A 12,759-nucleotide genomic window follows, 5' to 3' on the forward strand; every position below is an offset into this window, starting at 1 on the left:
AAAAGTCATTCTGAATGAAGAAAAGGGCAGTAAATATTAAATAAACAGGTTTTTGTTGAAATGCTATAAATGCACCAGAGCTGCATTTTACACTGGGACCCTTTTTTCCTTTGCAGACTCCCCTCATGATAGAAATAAGTCAGTAATTGCAAACTATCAATAAAGCGCCAATTAAAGGGTGGTTAGATGCAGGCATTTACAATATGTCATTATGAGCCTTTATTGTATGTAGTTGGATTTTTCAGATCCCAGTGGCTCTGTCTGAAGTCCCGCAGCACACAAACAGTCATGCTGCTTGTTAGGGGCCCTTGGAGGAGGCGTGAGGGTGCTGGAGCCCAGCGCCAGCCTGAGAGCCCTGGCCGGGGGCTTGGGGCTGAATTTCCACTGTGCCTCTGGCTGGTCAGGACCCAGAAACCCAGAGCTGAGAAGGGGATGAGAGAGGAGCATTTGGTGAGGTTTTTTGCTCCTGGAAGTTTCTTCTGGCAGAGATGTGAAGACAAAGCATCATCATCTCAGCTCATCATGCTATTATTTTTCTGCCAACGCAGAAGCGAGCAGAGCACGACAGCTCTGCCCCGAGAACACAGCAGCTCTGCCAAAGCCTGGAATTTGGCAACGCAGTTTGTTTTCTGATAGAGTGTGGCGTGTTCTGTTCCCTTCTGGGTCCACTCACCTTAGAAGGAGCCATCGCCATCCCCCCCTACACTTCCTTACACGTAAAGTATTTCTACTCGCAGTTCCCGCTTGCTAATCCAATTTCCACAATGCCTCAACACCTGCCTGCCGCTGCAACGAGCAGCTGACAGAGATGGGATGTTTTGCTTTGTCCATGAGACAAAAGAGCAGGTTTTCTAGGGTTGGGCTGAATATAATCCTCCTAGTGACACTGAAAACCTCAGGCGCAATGCCTGTCGCAAACACAACTGGAGCAATGCCTGACTTTGGGTCAGGGCTATTCTGCTTTGCTGTCAGGACCTCCAGCTGCCTCAGAAAATCTATCCTAACTAAACCAAACCCAACGCCAGTGCCGAGTGAGCCGAGGTACAAGCTCTACATTCAGTGGTACGCAGACACAACAGGACACGTTTCGGATGCCAGAGAAGGAGTGGGCATCTCTATGAGGACACAAATTCTGCAGCTTTTATGTCAGCCCTTTAAAATCTGATCAGCATTTTTGTGGTTTACCAGTAGAGTTTATAAGCTGTTCTCCAGTTTAATCATCACATGTATTTACAGGAAGCAGTAGCAGCTACCAAGTATGAATTTCATGATGCTGAAACAATATTGAACAAACTCTGCAGTCAGCGAGGGCTGAAAGCTGCGCTTCTGCGGGTCGGAGTAGCTGGGGTTTAGTGGGCTCTTTGAATTATGCTGGGGCAGAGATGAGAAATCCGATGTGGTCTAGGAAAGTATATATGCAGAAGCTTCTGTCCTCTGACTTTTGCACAGATTTATTTATTTCATCTACAAAAACACCCCAACAGATTCAACTGGAACATGAATGACATTAATTTTTTAAGAAATTATTTTCACGACGAGCCTAGGCTCAGTGAACCTGATGGTTGTGAAAAACAGCTCAAATATCTTCAGAGATAAAAAACAGCCCTTGAATGTTAAATATATATATAAATAAAATCTCTTCAAAGGGTGAAAGATGTCTATAAAAATTAACTTCTGAAAAAAATGTGACCATTCATCCCAGCTGCCTGCAGCCGCAGGATCAGACCCTCTGCACTAGTCATGGGCTGACATTTCTCTGCCATCCATATGAACGGAAATCAAACCAGCGACAAGGGAAACAAACCTCCAGCATCACACTAAGAGCAGCCACGCCAGTGCAAACCACCCAAGAGCCAACAGTTAATAGCTGTGAATCATCTTGATTCACTTGAGCCTGAACTCTCGACCTGCTGCTTGAGTCAGTTCCTCTGGATGCGGCTCCCGCTCCGAGAAGCTGGGCCGCAGCGACCCACACCGCTGCTGCTCCTGACACGCCTGCCCACGTCCTCACGGCAGGTTACAGAGCTGGCGTGAGGAATGTGTGTCTGCATCTCAGCCACCCAGGTCCCAGCCCACCCTGTGGCCCCCAGCCACAGGCAGCAGGAGAGGTTTTACCCCCTTCAAACACCCCCTGCTCCATCCTGGGTGAAGACAATACCCTTAGGCAGCAAACCCGGGAGCATCTCACCTGGAAGAGGATCTGCAAGAGGCCGTGTAGGATGCACATCCGTCGTCCCAGGAAGAGAAAGAAGGGCACCACCAGCTCGATGAAGTGATTGACCAGGGTCTCGAACTGGTGAAACCACCATGGCGAGCGATGCATGAAGTATGCGATGGGGTTGGGCACTGGCTGCGTCTGAAAGATGGAAGAAAAAAAGAATCAATCCCCCTCCAAGTCTCATCATCAGGGTCTCTTGGCCTTTTTCCTTATTTCTTTCCCCCAGTTTGCTCACAGGAGAACCACACTTTGCCTCTGGGCATTCATTTCTTTTTAGAGAAAATTATTCAGTTGTTTTCATGCAAATTCAAGGATTTTTTAAAGCAACGCATCTTTTAAAAAAACGGAGTCCTAATTTTCTCTTCTTTCATCGTGACCAAACCCCATCCATCTTAAATTAAATCCACCATTATTTAATACTGAAATGTCACACAGAGCTTGACGCCGACGGATGTTAAATCGCTCTGCATGAGTGCTGAAGATCATCAGAGCAACTAAGCAGATACAGAAACTGAGAAAAAGATTTTCTCAGGGTCACACAGTAGGTCAAACAGAGCCAGGAATGGAAACCAGATTTCAAAACCTAGGAGATATTCTTTCAAAATGTTTAAATTTGAAATAAATGTGGTGGTAGAGTTGCTTTCCAAAATCGTAATTTGGGAGAGGAAAGTGTAATTCCTCTAAACATGCTATATTGGTTTAAGGTATTTACATACTGGCCTTGTGACAATATTATTCTTCCATCAGCCTGCAATTTTTTGACACTGGGAGATCTTCCATCCACTACAATAAAGCTGCAAATTTTACAAAGGAAACAAAACCAAATCCTGATATGTTAATAACTGCCACCCTAAGAAATGCTGCAATTTTAGCAAAAAGAAAGAATGATTTATCTTAGCTTATCTGACAAGCTCAAATTTATTAGTATTGTTTTAAAATGGTGACAAGAAAAGAAGAGAGGATGAAGATGCAAATTTTAATTGAAGGAGACACAACACATCTTTAAATTATTTGTAGTTAAATCTAAAATACAAACAAAACAGGGAAAATACTGTACTATGCATGGCAACTGAGCGTGCTTCCACTGCCAAATCCCACAACTATTGTAATTCCTTATTAGCAAAGCTGGGATTAATAAAGTTGTTGCTTTATATGGATTTGAGGCTGCTGTAACCCCTTAGGACAGGAGACCGCATCCTTCCTTCCTCGGACACCGGCGCCGGATGGAGCAGTGTCGGGGTCAAGGAGCTCTGCCAAGTCCGCTCCGGCGAGGGGGGTGGGAGGTCAGGGCTCCCCCCTCCTGGGGCAGCAGCAGCCCCGGGTGCCACCAAGGGTCTTTCCCCTCCACACGGGACCTGGTTTGAGTTAATCTCCTTGTTGGACTGCTCTTGAGCATTCCTAGAACGTCAGGGAGGCTCACAAAGAGATCTTCTTACCTTGATCCCAAACTGCTGAGAAATGCCTTTATCCTTCCAAAAAGGCAGGTTGCCTTCTTGGATTCTTCTTTTTTTTTTTTTTTTTTTTTTTTTTTTAAGTGCTTTAACCAAAACTGACCTAGATGATGCATCAGTCCTACCAGGTGTAGTGTTTAGCCTGAGGTGACCCAGTTTCTAGCACATAACCGCCCGATCCCAGCAGGCTGTAGCCACAGGAAGGCAGCACTCGTGTTTATCCCCCTCTTGCGATGCAGCCACTGCCCGTGGCCCCACTGGCAGCATGTCATGGAGCTGCTCCCCTTGATGCAGGCAGCACTTACGGCCAGGGACCACGGAGAACAGGCACTACTACACATGTAATTACACACCCACATAGGTAATTAAATCTCACGATGTGATGGCACTATGCAGTTGGACATCTGACTGTGGCTGTTTAATTTTAAAGCTAAGACCATCCTTAGCTACCGAACATGCCATTGAGTTCCTCCACCCTTTCCCCTCCATCACAGGCTGATGCCCTCATCTATCAAGGCAAATCCTGCTTGTTGCTTTGGGCTGGGACTCAAGGTATCATCCCCCACAACCTCCTGTGCTTGAGGGCAGAAAGATAAAATTCTTGACTCTAGTCCCACTGCAGTGGGACAAGGAGCAGAAGAAAATTCTTGGTTTGGGCTCACGAATCAGCCACGTACGAGCTGGCGGGAAACAGCCCAGCCCGGGCCTGCTGCGGATTATGCTTGTTAGCAGCAGCCGGATTCTGATTCTGAAGTAGAAATGGGGAAAAAGGAGAAGAGAAGCACAGAAATCTGGGGGGTTAATAATTCACTCCCAGGTGCTACAGCACTGCCACGCCTCACCTTATCAGCGCTGACACTAGCATGGTGTCAGTGGGGGCAACGCCGTGCAACGAGCAAGAGAACTCCAATGACAAGACCAAAAGTTGAAACCAGCAGCAGACACACCATTAATAACACACGGTTCCTCGGTGTTTCTTTTGACAGAGGGAAAGAAATGCATTTGCTAAGAGCAGCACTGGCACTGGTGCCTCTGGGGATGCTATCAGTAAGGGACCCTCCCCACCACCGCAGCCGCTTCGCCTGTGTGTAAACCTTGAATATGTAAAGCGAAACACAGCGATAGAGAAGCGATTCGCACATATCAGAAATTCGTTAAAAGGCTGCTGGGGGAGGAGAGTGCTCTGTGTGTGTGTTCCTCCCAATGCCTTCCAGATGCTGTGAGCGCGGGTGTAGCGCTGCACAGGTTTCCCGGGGAGAAAGCCGTGTTTACTTGGGAAGGGGTGTTCAGGCAAGAGCAAAGACCCAGAGCAACGTGTGAATCACTGCGGCCCCAAGCTCAGGCACCTGTGATGTGATGCTGGAAAGCTTTCTGGTTTCTGTTTGCTACCTGGGGGTGCTGGGAGCACCCGACACCCCATCCGGTGGGTCCGGCTGCGCAGCACCCAGCTGGGGCTGGGAGAGAGCCCCTGGGGCGCATCGCTGGGCTGAGAGAGGAAACTTGCCCACCACAGGCATGCCTAGTGCGTTCCCAGTGTAATCATATCCTACGGAAACATCGCGGCGGTGTCGGAGGCGGCGCTGTCAGAGCCCGGGAGGAGGGACAAGCATTCCAGGATCACTTCACCCGGCTTGTTTTGTTGGGGATTTTAAGCTTTGCTTTGTGGCTGGTTTGCAAGGAGAAGCATCCTAGGAAGCAGCCAGGAGTTCCCCTACATCGAGAACTCTGAACTCCTGACACACACAGACGCAGAAAAATGCAGCTCCAAGTCAGATGCAACTAAATAAACAAGCTCAAGGCAGACGTACGGTGAGAGGAACAGAGTGGAGCCCGTGTCTCCCACAAGCCCCATTTCTGGATACCCCTGTGAAACATAAAATGTTTTTAAATAAAAAAATGATTAGCAAAAACCAGCTTCATGTGTCAGCACAAGGCGCAATATAATAAACCTTCTGCCTCTCTCACACCTCCAGCAACCAGAGAAAAACTGCGCTGCAAATGCGTTTTGAAATCGGATTGGGGAAAATTAATTCCATAATTCACGGGGCAGATTTGTAACGTGTGACTGCGGGGCGAGACTCGGCGGGGCTGCTGAATGGATTCTGGGTCGCCAGCTAAGGCATGTTCTCTGGCTTGTATCTACCAGGTTTTATGAGGGCTGGTAACAGATTCTAAAAATATGCACAATAAACTGTTTTTTCTCCCTAAGGGGTCTATGGTTTAATTATGTTCTTAGTGAGAACCATTAAAGTGCTAAGTACCTGAAGACTCCTAATTTACTAAACTATACGCTACTAAAACCCAACAGAAGGCTATTATACACCAGAGTAAACGCTCTTCTCTGGGACTGTAAATGCACAGGGTCTCTCCTCTCAGCCTCCTTATTGGTATAGCATTACATAAACTCCGACGGAGTATGTAATCCCAGTGTTAGATACCCCAGCTCAGCCTAGGGAAATCTCCAGGCTCTCCTACACGTGTGTGTGAAAACAAGTCCCACATTGTCCTCGCACAACCCACTGCTCAGACAGGGCCGGGACTGTTATTACAGCGGGAGCGGCACAACTCCCAGGCAAGTAATGGTGTGGCACGGGAGCACGAAGCTGGAGGGTGGGGAAGCCCTTGTCCTCTCCAGATCACAAATGAGGAGGAGCCCAGAGATATATCAAGTAACTTTTATCCTGTGCAAGGATGGGTTTTTACATTCCTTCACTCCACAATAAACTGTGACACAGTGTCAGGACTCAGTGCTGCATCTGCTCACTCGTCTGAGCGCCTCAACAGCTCCAACTCATAAGGCGTCTTTCAAAAAACAGTAGCAAGTTATGAATGAATCAGTTTCAAAAAGGCAAACAAAAAAATCCATTCTTCCACCTCTTTGCACAAGATAAACTCAGATTATCTATTGATTCAGATAACCAAAAGTATACTTGGCATTATAATATTAATATTAAAACAACACTAAGGACAACCTTTCAAAACATGTGATGTCTATCACAGAAATCTGGCTTGGTGAAAAACAAATCGAGCCATAAATGCTCCTATACACTCTAGATACTACAATTTCTTTTCCCATCGAAAGGCACCTACTTAACCAAAATACACAAATCTGAGTGCATTTAATGTCAGAAAAATCTTGAAAAACAGAAGGAAATGGAACAGCAGCAAATATGAATAAATGATGAGCGGAAGCAACTATTCCGTCAAAAGAAATAGGATCAACTTGGTGCAACAAACACTTCAGTAACAGCTTGTGGGCACCGGAGGCTCCAACAGTCAAAAGAGAGGGAAGCCTCTGGCACAAACAGAAATGTGTGAAGAAGAGCAGTACCCTGGAAAAGCAGGCTCAGAGCTATTACTGAGTGTTTTCCTGAGCGTTTGTAGAAGGTGCAGATGAACTGTAAAGCACAAAACTCCAACTTCCCAAGGCACTGAGGCATGAACTCATCCTCTCAGCTTCAAAGAAAAGTTCTCAGTTCTCTTGTACTTCAGACCAAAAAATAAAAAGGATTCTCCATCGCAGAGTATAATTTGATCAACATGATCCAAGAGGCTGTTTCTCTGCCAGTCTATTCTGCTTCAGATCTTGACCCTTCCTCCTTACGCATCTGCAGATCAAAGCTCCACTCTCCCAAGCCCCAGCAGAAATGGCTTCCCAGCCCCGTGCAGAAGAGCAAGAGGCAGCAAGCAGAAAGGAGATAAACTGGGTCACTCGCATCTGCTGGGAAGTGTGGGAAGAAGCGTGTCTTGACTGAAGTCAGACCGTCTCATGCTGTGCAGCAACTGATGACTCCTGCAAAACACCCTTCTTCATAACGGAGGGACATTACGGAGAGCTGCTGCTTCCTTGCCGGTGAGGCTTTGTGGTGGGCGCTCTATGTGTGCAGCTGCCTTGATTGATGAACAACACAGCAATTTTGCACAGATACAGACATAGGCAAGGGTTTTGAAAGGAAATTGAGCAGTGAACTGCTCAACGTAAATCCCAGCAGTACCTTGTGCCGTGTATATTTTATACGTATTCACGTGCAAAAGGCTCCATGTGCATGCTCCTAATGTACTTGCATATACAACCAGTTAAAAATAGGCCCTTCAAAACTTTCTAATTATTACTATGACTCAAATCAAAATAAAATCTTAAGAAAAAATTCAAAAGTTATATCTGTCTTAAAATGCACAGAGATCTAATGTCCAGGTGGGTCACAAGGGGTTGGCTCTTCAGTAACATAATATCAAAATAATTAAGTCTCGATAGGTCTATTAAAAAGAAAATTTACCTATACGTTCTTGATGGGCAGAGCTCCCCTTGTCCAGTCAATAGTAATATTCAGTTCATAGAAAAACATACTGGAATCTGCCTGCTTTAAGACAGCAACCCAAGCCAAGGAGATGTGTGTTTGACTCAGTGCCAGCACAACCATAAAATGTTGGCAATTTAGTAGAGACGTAGTGCCGCGCCACTCTCCCAAAGGACCTAAATAAACTTCAGATGTAGAACATATATTTTTACTTTTTATATATATAAATCTGCTGTTTCATTTTTAACTCCTTTCCCCAGCCATCCCTCCGTCCAAGGTTTTTCAAAGCTGAAACAGGTCCCTACTTCTCCCAGCCGAGTGAAGCCTCAGCAATGAAAAGTTAAAAGCATGAAAAATCAGAGAAATGATTCACGTCTGGGCATTGGGTTTCTTGGGGAATGATGGCTGCACATGTGGCTACAAATGCCAGCGGGGAAAGGGTCTTGGGAGAAAATTCTGTTGTGCAATTTCATGCCTCGACGTTATAAAATATCCCAAGGAACTTTTTTTTTTTTTTTCTGTTCAGAAAGTTGTACTTGCAAAGTCAACAGTGAAGATGAAACCTTCCTACCACATCCATGACATTTAGCTACAAACTCAAGCTTTGCTCATGATGAGTCAGCCCCAATTTACACCAGCACGTGCAAGGATGTACTTTACCAGGGCTACACTGAAATGATGGAGTTTTGAATTCCAACAAGTTGGGTGGGGGCAGAAGGCTCTATAGCTGCACTGTTTGCTTTTCCAGACTGTACCCTACCTCCTGGCCAGAGCTATCCTTCTCCAATAACAAAGACCACATTTCCACGGGCCACAGCATACCTGTTTATTGACACTATTCCTCCATAGCATGTCTCCGAACTGCTAGCTGTACATAGAGTTAATTGTGGATGTATTACAGATTCACCTATTTATTCTGTACATTCTTGGAGGGGTCCAGAGCTAAAATTACATGAAGAACCGCTGAACTGTTCAGGCTATTTATTTGTTCAAAATCCCTTTAAAATAATTAGCAGGGCCTGGAACAGACATCTTGGCTCTGGAGGGGCCAGAAGAAGCTGGTGCAACCAACTGCGGGTCATTGATGCCTTTGGGGAGAAGGTTTGTTTATTGAGAGCCCCAGAGATGGCTCACGTTTGGTTGGGGGAGTGGACCAGGCTGGAAGGTACATCTGTAAGAAAGAGGAGCTCAGGGCAATAGATGCTTACCCAGAAGGACCCATCCCAAGGGCAACGTGGAGGTGCAGCAATCCTTCTCCAGGTTTTGATATCCAGTTGCCATCAGATGGGGCCTTCCCTGTGTGTCTCATACTCCCAAGATTTTCCAACACAGAAATGTGCTCCCTGGCCCAGTGCTCTCTGATGGGGCTCACCTTCCCTGGCGGATCGTGAGGCAGGTTGTTCACCAATATTTTAAATTGCCATTTAAGAGCATATTGCAAATGTGATCCTTTAATTGGTCACTATTACGGCTCTCTATTAGAGAAGACAAGTTTTTCCACACAAGGTAAGCCCTTGCAAAAGCACTGAAAATGTTTAAAAACAACCTAGCCCTGATATATTTATTATATATTTCTCTATATATAAATAATTTCATGAAAAGAAACGTACTGAGTGGAAACTCCATTTAAAATGTGATCCCAGATGGTGGCAAAGCTCTAAAATTGCAGGGCAACATGTAAAGAAAGATTAACGACCTCAAACAGGCACAAATTTATGAGGTGAAAGCCCCTGTAATCCCAGAGAAAAATGATACCAAACGTTAGACTAGACAGCTAGAAAATACCTCTGCTTAGTTCATGTGGCCTCTGCCATTTTACATTTTCTTTTAATACACATTACTTTTGGGTTCATTTAGTCTTCTGCAGACTAGGGGTATCACTTTGGTACATGAGCATGATGATGGATTTGCCAGCTCCCACCGGGTACCCCCTTACAAGCAACTGGTAAATCAGATAACAGGCAACAGCTACACTGCCGCATCCCAGGAATACGCAGATGAGAGAAAACAGAGCCAGGACACCATATCAAGCATTTATCATCACTGCAAGACACAAAGCTCCACCATCAAGTGGACTGAGATGACAGTGATTAACATTTCCAGCACTAAAGCTCATGCAGTTCCTTATTCTGCCTGAGTACGAAACATTTCAAAGGAAAGGATGTCATTTCCACCCAAAGAGCATGGGTCACCCCAGCAATGAGCAACTTCCATGCTTTTAACTCCAGCTAGGACCAGATGGGACCTCTGGGTCCAATAGCCCATGTCCCTGAGAGTTCTGGCACCTCAAAGATCCCCTGGCTAATCCTGTTCTGTCCATCCTTCTGATGATTCCCCTCTATGACCTCTGCAAGGTCACTTGCATGGTCTTCTCTGGACCATTTTACCACAATATTTTTCTGCTGGAATTTTCTATAAACTGAGATTTTCTGACCTTTTCAGCAGAGTTCCTGTCACGCTCTAGTCGATAACAGAGCCGTGGAATTATATCAAATTAGTGTGTTTTTAAATCACTGCAAACAAAAGGATATTCAACACCACCCAGCAAGAACAGCAGAGAACCAGTGATGCTGTCGTGCAGGGCTGCTTTGCTGAGCTCACTGTTTCAAACCAGGGTTATTATCTGGTTTGCTGTAGCCCTTGGATGTAGCAGACAAGCAGGGGAGCTTTGGACACAACACCAGGATGTGACGGGAAATGGACAACCACAACCTGCAGGGACAACACCGACAAGGACACAGGAGCCAAAAGGTACCCCAGAACTCCCATCCACTGCTCTGCAAATCAAAGTTTTTCATCAGAATTTTCAGAGCCCTGGGCTGTGATGGTGTTCTGCTGCCAATAGGTAGAGCCACAACTATCAAAGGGTCAGAAAAGTGTTTAAAATTCAATTTAAGTACTAAAAATACAGATCACAGGCTGCCCTGAGCAGCTGAAGCTGAACCTACAGCACAGAAGATGGTCAGGAGAGGAGGAGAAGGAGGAAAAACTATCTGACACGTTAAAAAAAGACGACAAGCTTGCGTTCAGTTAGGAAGAAGTCCATAAGCCAAGAGCAGAGCCTGCTCTCCCTGTTGAGGATCTACAGGTAAATTTTCTGGGTCTCCTGGTGCAACTCCACTACACCCAGTTGAGAACAAGCAGCAGGAAGGGGAGATACCCTGCTGAGAAGGGTATCTGCCACCCCTGTGAGCACCTGGGATGACCGTGGCAGCTGCCATGTTATTTTCAGCCCTTCTGCTCTCCTCTGAAAGGTGCCAGTGCTCCCTCCTTCCCGGTGTGGGAGGCTGCGAGGTTTCCTGCAGCAGGGAAAGCCCCAGATACAGATGCATGGGTAACAGAGCTGGCAGGGTCACAGCATCCTTGTGGATCTGCCCCAAACTGCAAGTTATTTCTAAACCAGCCAGTGCCCATTTCCCATCTACACCAAAGACCCGTGCGATGCAGCATGGTCCCTTCTCTCTTTTTGTTGATGTGCTTTGAAGGGAAATTCCACTGTTTTAGAGAGAGGGTGGAAGAACATCTTTCCAACTGCTACGCCTGCTCAGGCCCAGGGCTTTAACCTACCATTCACGACTCTAAAAATGTACCATGGCTGCTCTCCCAAAGGCCCTCATTACTTCACTTTTTTTCCTTTTTAATAGTCCGGTGCTAAAACCAGGATCATATCTCCTTCAGAGGACTTTTTTTTTTTTTTTTTTTTTTTTGGTGTGTGCTCATAAATATGATGTTCAGCACCAGGCCAAGGAACACATGGGCAAAACCCACGGGTGGCGAACGCCAGCAAAGCCCCCAGCTCGTGCCTGTGTTTGGATTAGGCAGTTTTGTGGCCTGGACATTTACAGTTGGGTTAGTTTTTTGGGTTGCTTTTTTTTTTTTTTTTTTTTCCACAACTTGAGACAAACAGTGGGATCTTTCATAAAACGTGTTCACAAAGGGTAAATTGTGCCATTAGGAACCAACTACCTGGACGGTCATTTGAATTCTCCGAACTGGAACGCCACCGTGCTCCACAGCCAAATCCAGTGCTGGGGGCAGGAGGGGGAACTTGGCATCACGGGCTGCCTTGTTTAACTCTCCGACTGCCTGAGAGACAGAGTATGCTCAACATTATCTACATCAAATGTGGGTATTTCAACCAGCCAGCTGGTTTGAGCAGTCGTTGCTATCAATGAAACACCCAAGGGGTGGAAGGGGCTGGGGGTATGGTGTGAAAGGCATCCCAGTGCTGGTCAGCTCTGCAAGTCACCTCGGTTTTACTGAGAATACTTTGAATCAAGTCAGAAAAAGAATAATAATAATGTAAATTGAAACTTTCATATTAAAATGAAACAAAAGAATAGTCCCAACACTTGACCAGGTGGTTTCTGCAAGGCTGGAAAGGGTGAAACAAGATGAAGATGGTCAGATCCCATCCATCCTCCTCGATGTTTGTACAAAGACATAAACAGCCTCCCCAAATCCTTCCAAAATAACAAAACCCCCAGAACTGACTCTTCACTCCATCAGAGAGGTGCAAAAATGGATGACTATTAGGAACACATGTTTTGCCTACGAGACCCAGCACACAGCCTTTGAGTAGCCCTGGGCAAGGCTTCTGGGGTAGGCAGCATCAGTGAAGTCTGCTCCTCCCTGCTCTACTTGTTGTGACACCAGATTAACACATTCTTTTCTCTTTAATTAATAGTCATTAAGAGCAAAATGAAAATAAAGGTCTTTGGGATTTGAAAAAGTACAGGGTATGGACCTACTCTACCCTTCTGTACTGAGTAGTATTCTCAAGTACTTCCTG

General features: G+C 45.9%; 1 protein-coding gene across 2 annotated transcripts in view; it reads right to left on the reverse strand.

Annotated features, from left to right (window-relative positions):
• LMF1 (lipase maturation factor 1) overlaps positions 1 to 12,759 on the reverse strand; it is a 204,757-nt gene that overhangs the window by 62,273 nt on the left and 129,725 nt on the right. For both annotated transcript variants that reach the window (XM_074919041.1, XM_074919042.1), the window contains one exon: positions 2,189 to 2,356. In XM_074919041.1, the coding sequence (XP_074775142.1) occupies positions 2,189 to 2,356 (168 nt within the window). The remainder of the gene's footprint in view (positions 1 to 2,188; positions 2,357 to 12,759) is intronic.

Source organism: Athene noctua, chromosome 15 (genome assembly GCF_965140245.1).
Source record: "Athene noctua chromosome 15, bAthNoc1.hap1.1, whole genome shotgun sequence".
NCBI lineage: Eukaryota > Metazoa > Chordata > Aves > Strigiformes > Strigidae > Athene > Athene noctua.